The 15163-nt window shown below is 44.4% G+C and overlaps 1 protein-coding gene across 1 annotated transcript in view; it reads left to right on the forward strand.

Annotated features, from left to right (window-relative positions):
- Positions 1-14898, forward strand: part of ccdc33 (coiled-coil domain containing 33) — a 312770-nt gene extending 297872 nt beyond the window's left edge. The window contains exons 21-26 of the mRNA XM_041178215.1: positions 3783-3914; positions 6140-6224; positions 6791-6927; positions 10637-10720; positions 13651-13767; positions 14554-14898. Coding sequence (XP_041034149.1) covers positions 3783-3914; positions 6140-6224; positions 6791-6927; positions 10637-10720; positions 13651-13767; positions 14554-14616 — 618 coding nt within the window. The 3' untranslated portion in view covers positions 14617-14898. The remainder of the gene's footprint in view (positions 1-3782; positions 3915-6139; positions 6225-6790; positions 6928-10636; positions 10721-13650; positions 13768-14553) is intronic.
- The last annotated feature ends 265 nt before the right edge of the window (positions 14899-15163 follow it).

Raw genomic sequence — 15163 nt, forward strand, 5'->3', positions numbered from 1 at the left:
TGGCAGGCTTCTTGGGGCATTGGAGGCTCCACGCACCACTGAGGGGGCCAAGAGCGGGAAAGACCACATGCACGGCCCCAATGATTCACCTGGTTTCCCCGGACTCTGTGGGACCTCACAGCTCCAACTCCTCCTCAATTTCATTTGTATCCAAACCTCTGAGGGCGCCTGTACGTTGAGGTGCCCTCACAGACTCTGACCTGCTTCACCACCCCTTCCTGTGGGGCTGCCAAGGCTTCATCGAGCTGCTGGCCCTCTGATTGGGCCGGAATCTTTGAGAACACGTCTTCCATCCTTAACTGGACAGTGAGCATGGAGCCAGCCAATTAGAAAGCCACCTGGTCTCGCTGTCGGCAAATGCGGGCTCGGGACCCCCATTTGATCCCAATGTTGGCGTCTCGAAGTCCGTGGCAAAATTCAGCTCCACGTGCTCTGGTTTTGAAAACTACATTGAATAGTGAAAAACATCGTTTTTTAAAAATGTGTTCTCTGGACATTGGTGAAGCTGACAAGCTGGGATTTGTTGTCCATCCCTTTTGTCCCTTCAACCATCACAGACCAAGTGGTGACAGTGACCCCATAAGATAGGGAATTCCAGGATACCGCAAGGATGTTAATAGATGCTCGGTAGCACACAGCACCTGTCGTGTTGCAATCCCTTAAAGGTATATTACAACAGTACCTTGATGTACTCATTCAGTGCATTACAGAATGAGAGGATATATGGCTTGTGCCCTTGATCCCTTCGACTTCATGGAAACCACCAGAGGCTCAAGTTTCCTCAATACCCTTGGGAACAGACTGCTTCTTTGATTGTTCTGTGCCAGTCTGTCAACTCTCATTCAGCTGGAATGAATTTCTATCATTTTCATTTAAAATATTGAGAAAAGTCAACAGATCAGTTATATTGTTGAAAAGGGAGAAGGTTGGTGAAGCTTTCTGCCTTTCACTAATCAGGACAAATGCAAGAATGCCAAATTTCAAATGATCACGACAATTTATACGACAGGAGAAAAGGGTGCTGACTGGTTGGCGAGTTGACTCTGATTGGCTGAGGTGTTGCCATGCAGAAAGCATCGGGGAACTATAGGCCCCACAGCGACCTGGGTAATTCAAAAAAGGTGAAAGATTTGAACATATTCCTCGAACCCTGTCCAACGTAATGAACGTGTCAGTTAGAAAGGGCTCTCCATTTTTTTCTCTATCTATTCTCGGTAACTGGGCATCATGGCAGGGCCAAAATTGTTGCTTTCCCCTAGTTGCCATTCTTACAGCTGAACATGAGGCCACCTCAGAAAGCAGTTAAGAGTCATTTTGGGACAAGAGTCACATAAGGCCAGGCTGGGTCAGAATGGCAGGTTTCCTTCCCTAAGGCTTCATTGTAGTAAACTAGTTGAGTTTTTGTGACAATCCAAACAGCTTCCTCATCACTTCTACTGATATCAAGTTTCCAGATTTCTCTTAAATTGAATTCAGGTTCTCATGGTGGGATTTGAACTCACCCTATCACTGGATTATTAGTTCAATAACATGACCACCATGTTACCAAATCAGTACCCTTTTTTTATTAGCTCATGGGATGTGGGTCACCCAACCCTAATTGCCCCTTGAGAAGGTGGTGGTGAGCTGCCTTCTTGACCCGCTGCAGTCCATGTGGTGTAGGTACACCCACTGTGCTGTTAGGGAAGGAGTTCCAGGATTTTGCCCCAGTGACAGTGAAGGAACAGCGATATATTTCCATGTCAGGATGGTGTGTGGCTTGGAGGGGAAGTTACAAGTGGTGGTGTTCCTATGCGTCTGCTGCCCTTGTCCTTCTAGGTGGTAGAGATCGCGGGTTTGGAAGGTGCTATCAGAAAGAGCCTTGGTGAGTTGCTGCAGTGCATCTTGTAGATGGTACACACTGCTGCCATTGTGCATCGGTGGTGGAGGGAGTGATTGTTGAAGTTAGCAGATTGGGGTGCCAGTCAAGTGGGCTGCTTTTTCCTGGATGATGCCAAGCTTTCCCGACTGTTGTTGGAACTGCACTCATCCAGGCAAGTGAATAGTATTCCACCACACTCCTGACCTAGGTATAATAGTTTGTAAAAATTGGCCCAAATAAAATCTGCTATGTGGCGAATGGTGGGCACCGAGGTAAACTGTAAAATCCCAGCCACAGTGTTGTACTGGCAAATAATGCCTGGGCATACTTTTTGGACTATTGATGTTTAATATACTGTGCAGTTGTCATCACCGTCTAATGGGCTCGATATTATTGACCTTGAGTGCAAAGAAGAGTGGGCAACAAAGATTCAGGAATTTATGGGGCAGAATGTTTAGGTTGGCGGACGGGCATGATTGCCAGGTGTGGGATCAGCTGGGGAATAGACCATCGACTGTGATCTGCCCCCGACTGCGATTTCATGATAACTGGCCAACTAATGACCGGCCAGCATGAAACAGGTGCTGAGAAGCTCAGCGCTGCCAGGGTGGGGATGGGAGGAGGGTGGGCACTGATATCAGCGTGAACACGGGTGAGCGCTGACAGAAAACTCCCTGAAGGCAGGGAGCTGCCTCGGGGGGTGGGGGTGGGGGGGTTGGTGGGGGTGGTGGTGGTGTGGGGCGGGGGCGAAGACCTTAAAACGTTTTTAAAATCAGGAAAAAAATGTCCAGGCATCACATCAGTCACCCGAACATATACATGATCAAAATGCTGTCCATAGATTTTTCTTTTTCTTTCATTTAATAATGGAAACCTCATCCCGCCCTTGGATGAGGTTTCATGAAAAATGCGAAGTCTGCCTGGCCGATTTGCCCACCCACCAACCGTAAGGTTGGACGGACCATGAAAAGTTGGAGTCAACTGCTCCTTTAATTACCTTAATTGGCCTCTTAATTGTCGGCAGGCGCACTTCCGACTTCTGCACGCCTCCGTTGCCCCCAATAGCGCGTGAGCGTGAAATGACATCAGGATGCTCGCCTGACATCATCTCGTGCAATTTCGCATCCGATCGGATCGCCAAGCTAAAAATTCTGCCCACAGGGAAAGCTTTAAGGGGGGTGTGTTTGCTTCCGAATGGAAAAAAGGACATTTCAAGCTGACCAATCTGAAACTTTGGAAGTTATGAGCGGAATCGACAAAATTGGTCCAGCTAATATTGCTGCAAGTGTTGAAGTATTGATAGGAAACACAAGTTAAAACAGTGTAAATTATAAGGCTAATAGATTGTGGAATTTTTAAAATTATTCGTTTGTGGGCATCACTGGCTAGGCCAGCATTTATTTGCCCTTGTTCAGGGGGCCTTTCTTTTGAGCCAACAACATTTCTGTGGGTCTGGAGTCACATGTAGGCGTGTCTGGGTGAGGACAGCTGATTTCCTTCCCTAAAGGACATTAGTTATTCAGATGGGTTTTTTATGACAATTTATAAGTTTCATGGTCATCATCAGACTTTTAAAAAAAATTCCAGATATTTATTGAATTCAAATTCTACCATCTGTTGTGGTGGGATTCAAACCCAGGTCCCCAGGGCATTACCCCAGGATGACCAGCCCAGAGACAATACCACTACACCACCGCCTCCCCACCACCAGTGTGGAAAACAGTCTCAATGAGCATAAGAGGCAATTCAGGACAAAGTTGTTATTTGAGGGATGTGGCGAGCAGTTGGTTGTCAGGGTTGACCTTATCGAAGAGCAACAATCATGTTGGGCGCGTTTATGTTCCTAATGTAAGTTTTACATTACAGGCATTGCTGCAGTTTTAGTTCATTAAGACCTCTGTGTCAATGTTGCCTGTTACAGAAGAACGATCGTGAGGCTGAACTCCTCCGGTTGCAGAAAGCCCATCAGCAGCAACAAGCTGTGTTACAAAAATACCAGGAAAAAATGCACAAATCAAAGATTCTGGAAGACACTATACGGAAACAAGAAAAGGTAACGCTGTTGCTGAAGCTGTTTTTAAAACATGAAACAGATGATTATGTAGAGTACTAATGTTGAACTTGTTTTGTACTCAGCATCCAGCCTTGAAAGAGAAATGAACCTCACTTGTGTTTTAAGACTAAACATAACTTTTCACACCTAATTAATATATTGTCAAACACTAATTATAAGAGAACAACTGTACATCAGAGACATAGAATTAGATGGATCTTACAGCAGAGAAACAGGCCATTTGACCCAACTGGTCCATGCCAGTGTTTATGCTCCACATGAACCTCCTCCCACCCTACTTCACCTAACCCTTTCAGCATATCCTTCTAATCCTTTCCCCCTTAAGTACTTATCTAGCTTCCTCTTGAAAGTATCTCTGCTTTTCACCTCAACTACTCCATATGGTAGTATGTTCCATTTTCAATCCTTGGTCTGGGTAAAGATGTTTCTGCTGAAATCCTGACGGGATGTATTAGTGAACATCTTATATTTATGACCCCTGGTTTTGGATTGCTACACAAGTGGAAACATCTTCTCTACATCTACCTTATCAAACTCCTTTGTAGTTTTAAAAACCTCTATTAGATGACCCCTCAGCTTTCCCTTTTCTACAGATAAGAACTCCAGCCTGTTCAGTCCTTTCTAATGATTATAGCCTCTTGGTCTGATATGCACTTAGCAATCGTCTGGTTGTTCAAACCAAGATCAGAAACTTGCCAGGTTGGAAAGCCTGCTATGCCGTCACCAAATCTTCCTAGACTGCAACTAGTGTCCTCGGCCCAACCACCTTTAGCTGCTTCATCAATGACCTTCCTTCCATCATAAAGCCAGAAGTTTACTGATTGTGCAATCATCAGTGAACATCCAATGTTCAGCACCATTCGCGACTCCTCAGATACTGAAGCAGTCCATGTCCAAATGCAGCAAGACCTGGACAATATCCAGGCTTGGGCTGACAAGTGGCAAGTAACATTCGTGCCACACAAGTGCCAGGCAATGATTATCTCCAACAAGAGAGAATCTAACCATCACCCCTTGACATTCAATGGCATTACCATCAATAAATCCCCTCCTATCAACATCCTGGGGGTTACTATTGACCAAAAACTGAACAGAACTAGCCGTATAAATACTATGGCTATAAGAGCAGGTCAGAGGCTGGGAATTTTGCAGTGAGTAACTCACCTCCAGACTCCCCAAAGCCTATCCACCATCTACAAGGCACAAGTCAGGAGTGTGATGGAATACTCTCCACTTGCCTGGATGAGTGCAGCTCCCACAGCACTCAAGAAGCTTGACACCATCCAGGATAAAGCCCGCTTCATTGGCACCCCATCTACAAACATGCACTCCCTCCACCACCGATGCACAGTGGCAGCAATGTGTACCATCTACAAGATGCAATATACAGGAACTCACCAGGGCTCCTTAGATAGCATCTTCCAAACCCACAACCGCTACCATCCAGAAGGACAAGGGCAGCAGATAGATGGGAACACCAGCACCTGGAAGTTCCCCTCCAAGTCATCACCATCCTGACTTGGAAATATGTTGCCATTCCTTCACTGTCACTGGGTCAAAATCCTGGAACTCCCTTCCTAACAGCGTTGTGGGTGTACCCACATGGACTGCAGTGGCTCAGGAAGGCAGCTCACCACTTCCTTCTTAATGGCAATTAGGGATGGGCAATAAATGCTGGCCCAGCCAGCGATGCCCACATCCCGTGAATGAATAAAAAAAAACTCAGAGCAGGTCATGGCAACCTCCAGATCATCAGGAGAAGCCTTTTTGTCACTGAATACACACTCAGATTTCTATTCCTTGTTGTTGTACTGCAACATCTCACGATGGATTACTTTTGATAATATTTTAAGACTGCAGGCACCATTTTTAAATTCTATTTTCCAAAAGTTCAAAAAATGCAGTGAAGATTCTTGCTCCTACTCAAATATTGGCCTTTTCCCTTAACTGGATGGCACAATTGTGTAATGGATCAAAGCTTAGAAAATTACATTGAGAGCATTCTTATTTGACAGGCAGTGAGCAAATCTCTTGTTAACATATCGTTTCAGTGACTCCTCAGTATTAGAGATACATTCTGACATGCAGGTCAGCTTCGTACTCTCACAGGGTTTTAGATATAGTATGGTTAAAGTCAGGATAAAACACCATCCATTCTTTATGAATAGTATCTAAGTGACCTATTTAATGTCTTTTTGATGCAGGTTATAGAAAGAATGGAGACTCTTTTGGACAAAAGGTTGAAAGAAAGACCAAGAGAGAAACCCGATGCATCTAAAAAACGTACAGGTAAATTCATTGACGAACGAATTAAGAAATAAGAACAGGAGTAGGCCACATGGCCCTCAAGCCTGCCTTACCTTTCAACAAGATCATGGCTCGTCTTTTACCTCAAATCCACTTTCTCGCCCTAACCCCATATCCTTTGATTCCCCTCATGCCCACAATGCATCAGTCTCAGCCTTGATATGCTAAATGACTGATCTCCCATCCACAGTTCTCCACGGTTGAGAATTCCAAAGTTTCACATGCTACTGTTTGAATAATTTCTCCCCACCTCAATCCTAAATAGACGACCCCTCATCCTGGGGCAACAGCCCCTTAGTTCTAGACCGTCCAGTCAGGGAAACAGCCGATCAGATCCAGTGATTGAAATGATAAGTTTTGGACATTGACATGAAAAGTCTACAGCCACTTCTGAATTTTGTCAGTATTTGTTTGCATTTGAAATGTGATGTAAGTAACCTTTGCGACAATCAAAGAAAGATAATTGATAATGCAAATGGATGTTGGTTATGGTATCGGATGTCTATTGTGCGTAATGGTGAATTCTGAAGTTGCCTGTATTTGCATAGGGTTTACTGATGACAGTGTAAGGAAGGAGGTGGAGTCTGTTCTGTTGGCAGAGAATGCCCGGTTGCGGGACGAAATAGGAAAGTTACGACACCAGACTGCACCCATCATTCTCCAGCAACCAGTGCTCTCAGTGAAGGTATGATTCATTTAATACAATATATGAGATTTGATTATCAAATGAACTTACAGGATTCTTTAACATTTTAACTGACAGTAGCAACAGAGCTTCAGTTAGAGTTCTCCACCGAGTTAGAAAGTTGTGGATTTGGGTCCCACAATGTTCCATCATTGGTAGCCATGCCGACGACTGGCAAGGCCCTAAGCTTTAGAGCACCCTTCCTAAACTTCCCTGCATCTCACCTCTCTCTCTCTCTCCTCCTTTAAGATGCTCCTTAATACTCCCTGATGAAGCTTCTGGTCATCTGTCCTAATATCAACGTGGTATCAAATGCAATTGTTAACACTCCTGTGAAGCTTCTTGGGGTGTTTCACTGGGTTGAAGGTGCTACATAAATGCAAGTTATTATTGCTGTTGTTTGACACCCTGGTGTTACACTGAAGGAGTGCTGCACTGTCAGAGTCATTGGCCTTTGGATGTTTGTCCATCTGTTCAGGAGAAGATTGAAAGAGATACTGAGAGGACTGTGTTCTGGGAGGCTGAGTAAAATGAGTTCAATTAATTTCTTCATCCAGACCCATAGATCTTAATCTTAGATCTTAATCTCTGTCAGTCACAATGTAAGTTCTTAAATGTTTATGTTAAATAGACCATGTCAACATTGTCGGAGTGTCCTTTCTATTTAAGCTTACCAACTCCAGTGGAGCATCCAGCTTCCAACTGCACTGCCCAGTCAAACAGCCTTTTCTCCAAAATGTTGATAACTAATAACAAAAATGATTTAAAAACTTTTTTTAACTGCTCCCTATGATTTTTCTCCTGAGTTTTCTGTTTGTTAGTGTCTGTAGATTAATCATAATACAGTAAAACAATCAAGTCAGAGGGATTCCAGCTGCAATAAGCTTCAAGGGAGTAAGGCAAGGCTGGATGGCCTCTACTTTAATGCCAGGAGCATTACAAGTAAAATGGATGAGTTAAGGGTAAGGATTGGCATGTGGAATTGTGATATATTAGCCATCACTGAGACACGGTTGAGGGAAGGGCGGGATTGGCAGCTCAACATTCCGGGATATAGAATCTTCAGGTGAGACAGGGGAGGGCAAGTAAAAGAGGAGGAGGGGTTGCATTATTAGTTAAGGAGTCCGTTACTTCAGTAAGGAGAGATAATATCTTGGGGCATCGAATGAAGCTTTGTGGGTGGAGCTTAGGAATAAAAAAGGGCAACCACATTATTAGGTGTTTATTATAAACACCCAGATAGTCAGTGGGAAATTGAGGAGCAAATATGTGCACAATTTGTGGAGGTGTGTAAAAACAATAACAATAGGGTAATTATATTAGGTGATTTCAACTTTCCCAACATTAATTAGGATAGACATAGTGTTAAGGGCTTGGATAGAGTGGATTTCTTGAAACGTGTACAGGAGAACTTTTTACGTCAATATGTAGAGGGTACAACAAGGGACCTAATTCTGGGGAATGAAGCCGGACAGGTGGCTGAAGTGGTGATGGGGGAGCATTTTAGTGATAGCGACCACAACATGGTACAGTTTAAGTTTGATATGGACAAAGAAATCAGCAAGTTGCAAAAAAATATTCTGGATTGGGTGAGAGTGGATTTTAGTAAAATAAGGCTGGATCTGGCCAAGGTAGATTGGGAACAGCTACTTGTGGGGAAATCTACAGAGGAACAGTGGGGGGTGTTCAAAAAGAAATGGGGAGGGTACAGGCTCAACACGTTCCCTCTAGGGTGATAGGAAGGAGTGACAAGCCCAGAGAACCATGGATGACCAGAGATATTCAGGTTATGATGAGAAGGAAAAGAGAGGCTTTTAGCGGGTACAAGGGGAGTAAATCAGCAGAGGCATTACTGGAGTACAGACAGTGCAGGGTGGATCTTAAGAAAGCAATTAGGAGAGGCATCGAACTTGGGGAGAGAGACTGCGAGGTTCTTAAGCAAATTGATATAGAGAGTGACAAGGTATTGGAGGTGTTGGCATGCCTAAAAGTGGACAAATCTCCAGGTCCAGATGATTTGTGTCCCAGACTGCTGAGGGAGGCAAGGGAGGAGATCGCAGGGACTCTGGCCCAAATTTTTAATTCCTCTCTGGCCAGAGGTGCTGCCAGAGGACTGGAGAACAGCTAATGTGGTCCCGCTATTTAAGAAGGGTTGTAGAGACAAGTCAGGGAACTACAGGCCAGTGAGTTTCACATCAGTGGTAGGGAAACTATTGGAGAAATTTCTGAAGGAGGGTATCTATCTCCACTAGGAGAGGCAAGGTTTGATCAGGGATAGTCAGCATGGCTTTGTCAGAGGGAGGTCATGCCTAACAAATTTGATTGAATTTTTTGAGGAAGTGACCAGGTGTGTAGATGAGGGTAGTGTAGTTGATGTAGTTTATGTGGATTTCAGCAAAGCCTTTGACAAGGTCCCACTTGGGAGACTTATAAAGAAGGCAAATGCACATGGGCTCCAGGGTAATTTGATAAGGTGGATTCAAATTGGCTTAGTTGTAGGAGACAGAGGGTGATGACAGAAGGATGCTTTAGTGACTGGAAGCCAGTGTCCAGTGGCGTACCACAGGGATCTGTGCTCGGTCCCCTATTATTTGTCATTTATATAAACGACATACATGACAATGTGGGAGGTAGGATTAATAAGTTTGCTGATGACACAAAGATTGGCCGGGTGGTTAACAGTGAGGTTCAGTGTCTTGGGCTACAGGAAGATATAGACGGGATGGTCAAATGGGCAGATGAGTGGCAGATGGAATTTAACCTTGAAAAGTATGAGGTGATACACTTTGGAAGGAGTAATTTGACAAGGAATTATTCAAAGAACAGCATGGCACTAGGAAGTTCTGAGGAAGAAAGGGACCTTGGTGTGTGTATCCATAGATCTCTGAAGGAGGAGGAGCATGTTAGTGGGGTAGTGAAAAAAGCATATGGGACACTTGCCTTTATCAATCGAGGCATAGATTACAAAAGTAGGGAGATCATGTTGGAGTTGTGTAGAACCTTGGTGAGGCCACAGCTGGAGTACTGTGTGCAGTTCTGGTCACCACATTATAGGAAGGATGTGATTGCACTAGAGGGGGTGCAGAGGAGATTCACCAGGATTTTGCCTGGGATGAAATATTTAAGTTATGAAGAGAGGTTGGATAGACTTGGGTTGTTTTTGTTGGAGCAGAGAAGACTGAGGGGCGACCTGATCGAGGTGTACAAGATTATGAGGGGCATGGGCAGGGTGGATAGGGAGCAGCTGTTCCCCTTAGTTGAAGGGTCAGTCACAAGGGGACATAAGTTCAAGGTGAGGGGCAGGAGGTTTAGGGGGGATGTGAGGAAAAACTTTTTTACCCAGAGGGTGGTGACGGTCTGGAATGCGCTGCCTGGGAGGGTGGGGGAGGCGGGTTGCCTCACATCCTTTAAAAAGTACCTGGATGAGCACTTGGCACGTCATAACATTCAAGGCTGTGGGCCAAGTGCTGGTAAATGGGATTAGGTAGGTAGGTCAGGTGTTTCTCATGTGTCGGTGCAGACTCGATGGGCTGAATGGCCTCTTCTGCACTGTGATTCTGTGATTCTGATTCTGTGAAATCCTGGAAAATCCTGGAGAGTTGGCAACCCTACATACGTTCCCCATTTTCATTTCAGATTTCTAACATTTTAACCCCCATGTTGAACCCCTCCCTTTACGATGACTTTTTACTGCTCTGCTTTCTTTCAGGAATCCCTTTCCGACACAGAGAAACTGAGTCTACTCGCGAAATTGGAAAAGGCTCAGGGCCGTATACAAACGCTGGAGACACTGGTACCGTAGATTTTGAAAAGTGTTTTCAGAAAGCATCACTTTGCACTTGTTAAGTATTTGACTCTCTATGTGACACACGAAAGAAAATCCTTGAGAGACTGGACTGTAGGTCACTTAGAAAGGTTGTCTGCATCTTTGCTGCTTCTATGGAAGTCTATGCTAGAACTAAACCAGGCCAAGCCACTAATTCCTTGAAATTATACTTTGCAAATGTAGGCGTCCAATGTGTTACACAGTCTTTTGCTGACGCTTGCATTAAGATAGTAGACACAAGAATTTCACACACTCATACTACCTCAATGTTAATTTGCACCAATGTTATAGTTGTTATAGTGAGACAAGACTTAAAGACCTCAACTGAGGCACCAATGGACATAGTGAGCAACAGTGACAGTAATGAGGGCAAAATCCAGGTTGACCCTCCAGTGCAGTGCTGAGGGGAATGAAAATTACATCCTTCTATGCTGTGCTTCCTGGAGAAGAGTCATACGACCTTGAAACGTTAACTCTGTTTCTCTCTCCCCAGACACTGCCAGACCTACTGAGGTTTTGCAGCATTTTCTGTTTTTTAATTCCGTTTGGAGAAGTGGCTTTGCACACTGTGGCTTGCCCTAGGCTTGCAAAATCATCTGACCTCTGACGTCATCCTTTGTTGGGAGCAGAAGCCATTTCATCCGCCATTTGGAACATATTCTAAGGGCAGAATGTTGCCAACATTGTTTCTAAATGTGGACCGAGATCATTTCCAGGTCCTTTCCCCAATGGTGTCTGAAGGCTTTCTACCTGCACGACCTTCCCGATGGCAGTCAAACAGGCCGTCTCCGCATTTGCTTGTCCAGTTTAGGACGGTGGGTCCTGCTGTGTAGACAACACAATCGCAACGGCCAAGGCACTGAGTGGCTGGCAGCCCCACTGGGAGAGATGGGCACTGTTGATGTCAGTGGGGATACGAGAGGGCACATCAAGGTGGAAGCACGCTCTTTGGGTTTTTGGGAATAACGTGTGGACTCCACTGCCAGTGTAGAGGAGAAAACTCCTCCACAGGATGGCTTATCGCTGCAGCTATGACCTGCTGATCTCCATGTCTCCAGGATGGGGAAATAAAAGGAGGCATTGATGCCCCTCCCCCACCCCACCCCGCATGCTGGACTGCCACTGGGAGGGCACCCCCAGGCACCCCTGGGTGGGGAGCCGGTGCTGGTTTGACCCCGACTCTGGCAAGATCACTCTGAGGCGGGGAAGTACCACACAGCCTGATGCACGACTTGCAGAAACTCCCCACCCTCCTGCCTCCAAATTCAACCTATAAAAGCCTCCGCGGCGAACACTTGCTGCTGGTCAGTTTCGACTGCAGTAGCAACAGAAGCCAGGAGCAGAACACTTGGCTGTTTCTCGGGCAATGATGGTGCACAATGTGAGGAGATCCAAAAGTTAGAAGTGGGGAAAATACTTCTTGAACCTTTGGCAAGAAGAAAAAAATGTTTGAGTTCAAGTTTTTTTCTGGCTTGCCCCTCAAAGACTTGGTGCACAGACGGAACTTAGATCACTTGACGTTGAAATTGTTCACGTGATGAGCTTTCTGCTGTGGGTTTCCCTTTAAATACAGGAATCTTGCTCAGAACTAAAAGGAAACTGAAGCATAGAATTGGATCTGCAACTACTGACCTACCCAACACCATTATGGGCACACCGTCACCACAAGAATAGATTAAGAAAAAGCTTCAGGATAGTGAGGGATGGACAGTAACACATCTCTGTTAGGAAGGTGCACATCCCTAGAACAAAGCTTTAAAATGGAAATTCAATTCAACCAAAGCAAACGTCTGCAGATGCTGGAATCCTGAAATAAGAGCAGAAAATGCAGGGAAATGCTCCGTAGGCCAGGCAGCACCTGTCCAGTTCTGGGCACTGCACTTTATTTAGGAAGGATGTGAAGGCATTGGAGAGAGCGTGGAAAAGAATCATGAGAATGGTTCCGGGGATGAGGAACTTCAGTTGTGCAGATAGATTGGAGAAGCTGGGACTGTTTACCTTGCAGAATAGAAGGTTGAGAGGAGATTTGATAGAGCTTTTCAAAATCATGAGGGGGTCTGGGCAGAGTAGATAGGGAGAAACTGTTCCCATTCATGAAAGGATCAAGAACAAGAGGGAACCGATTTAAAGTGATTGGCAAAAGAGGCATAAGCGACATGAGAAAAAAAGCTTTTACACACAGTGAGTCGATAGGATCTGGAATGCACTGCCTGAGCGTGCAGTGAAGGCAGGTTCAATTGAAGCATTCAATATCCGAAAAGGAAGAATCTGCAGGGTTATGTGGAAGAGGTGGGAGAATGGCATTGAGTGAATTGCTCAGTTGGAGAGCTCGTGTAATGATGGGCCAAATGGCCTCCTTCTGCACTGTAGCAACCCTGTGATTCTGTGAAACAGAAGCAACATTCCAGGTCTGATGAAAGATCCAGCGATCCTATTTATTTTAAGTTTTTAAAAATATTTCACCCTTCGACAAGATGTGGTAAAGGCTCCCTCCTTACAGGATGGGTTAAGCAGCAGCAGCAGGGCGATAACTGAGAGAAGGAAATAAACTGCAAAAGCTTAAAATCTGACTGGAAAATGGCTGCAAAGACACACAGGGGGAGAGACCCTTCTTTACAGGAATGCTGCTCTCCTGTCAGATACTGGGAGACTTACTGAGTATTAACATAAGATTCAGTTTTTAATTTAGTTTCCAGGGTAAGTTAGCTGTGGAGTGTTTGATACATCTCAGTGCAAAATTGTCTCATTAGTACAAAGAAAAAACCTCAGTTTGCTGTGGTGGCTCATTGTGAAATATGAAAATTATTACCAACTCAATTACACACTGAGGATTTCACTTAAGCCATGACTTCTGCTGGAAATAATTGATCTTCATATCTCTCCACTGTTTGTGTTAGTTGGAGGAGAATTCACGGAAATGGGGGCGAGACAAACAGGAGATGTTGACAAGGCTCTCTGAGTATGAACACGGTTTCTCCAGAGCCTCCACTGTGGTGTTACATGACTTTCCCTTGGTGAGTGAGATTCTCCCCCTTGTACTGTTTGTTTGTTATTTTTATGTTTCTTTTTAAAAGGCATATTTTTGGATGAGAACCCTGGGTGGATGGCCAAGTTGGACACCGAGAGAGGGGAAGGGAGTAGATAAACAAGGAGATCAGTTAGGAAGTTGTGTCTCCGTGATGTTAAACTTGGATTTCAAAAGCTTGCAGGTTGAAGGAAGGAAGGAAGACTGATAATAATATGTGCTACAGCCCTGGAAAAGAATGTGCTACATTACAGCAATGGCTCAAGAAGGCAGCTCATCACCACCTTCTCAAGGGTAATTAGGGATGGGCAATAAATGCAGGCCCAGCCAGCGAAGCCCACATCCTGTGAATCAATTAAAAAAAACAAAGCATTTACTGAACAGGAAGTAGGCCGTTCGACCACACTGATCCATGCGGGTGTTTATCCTCCACATGAACCTCCTTCTAACCTACTTTATCTAACCCTATCACCATCCTTTTATTCTTTTCTCCTTCATGCATTTATATTACATCCCCTCAAATGCATCTATGCATTTCCCTCTAGCTACTCCATGTGGTAGCGAGTTCCACATTCTAAACGTTGCCTGGGTAAAGAAGTTTCTCCTGACTTCCTCCTTGTATTTATTACTGACTCTTATCCTTACGGACCCTAGTTTTCAACCACCACGCATCTCCTAGCACTCAGTTATCAAGCAGCATTGCAGAGGCCCAGAGTTAGGTTAGGATTGTGCAAGGCCTTTGCTACTTTTAATATTTTCTCTGCCAATTCAACAGAAAAATGTATCAGATTCAGTTTTGACCCAAAATCGACATGGAGTGCTTGACCCTTTGGCGTGAATTTCAGAAGAGGAGTCTACACACAGCATATTAAGAGAACGTTTAATTTGGGTGCCGGGCCAAATCAAAAATGAGCATTGTGACTAGTCGCTAAATCGAAGCGGGTCATATTAATTTAAAACAAATCAAATAGTCCTTTATCGCAAAAGATTCTGGCTAGTTTTCCACACAAAGCTCTAATACAGAAATGTTGAATGTAAAGAAATATATATATATTGTTATTTTCACAAAGCCGTTAATGTATTTTATTAATAATTGTTATGTATGTTCTTAATAACAATGATTTATAGGCCGAGTAGTATCGCTTCTATTCATTTCTGTATGGAACGTTTTTATACAGCATAAGAATAAAATATTAACCAATAAAGATGTCCATTGTTGTGCTGTTTTATTTCGTGGCATTGCATTAGGAAACGTTTATACTGCAGCTAATAGTATGAGACTCGTAGCCACAACAAAAGTTCCTTGGAGTAAGCGATACCTCCAGGGATATTTGAATTGCAGAGGCCATTAAGTCAGCATTTCAGTATCACACAAATACACAGAC

The sequence above is a fragment of the Carcharodon carcharias genome, chromosome 32 (genome assembly GCF_017639515.1).
Source record: "Carcharodon carcharias isolate sCarCar2 chromosome 32, sCarCar2.pri, whole genome shotgun sequence".
NCBI lineage: Eukaryota > Metazoa > Chordata > Chondrichthyes > Lamniformes > Lamnidae > Carcharodon > Carcharodon carcharias.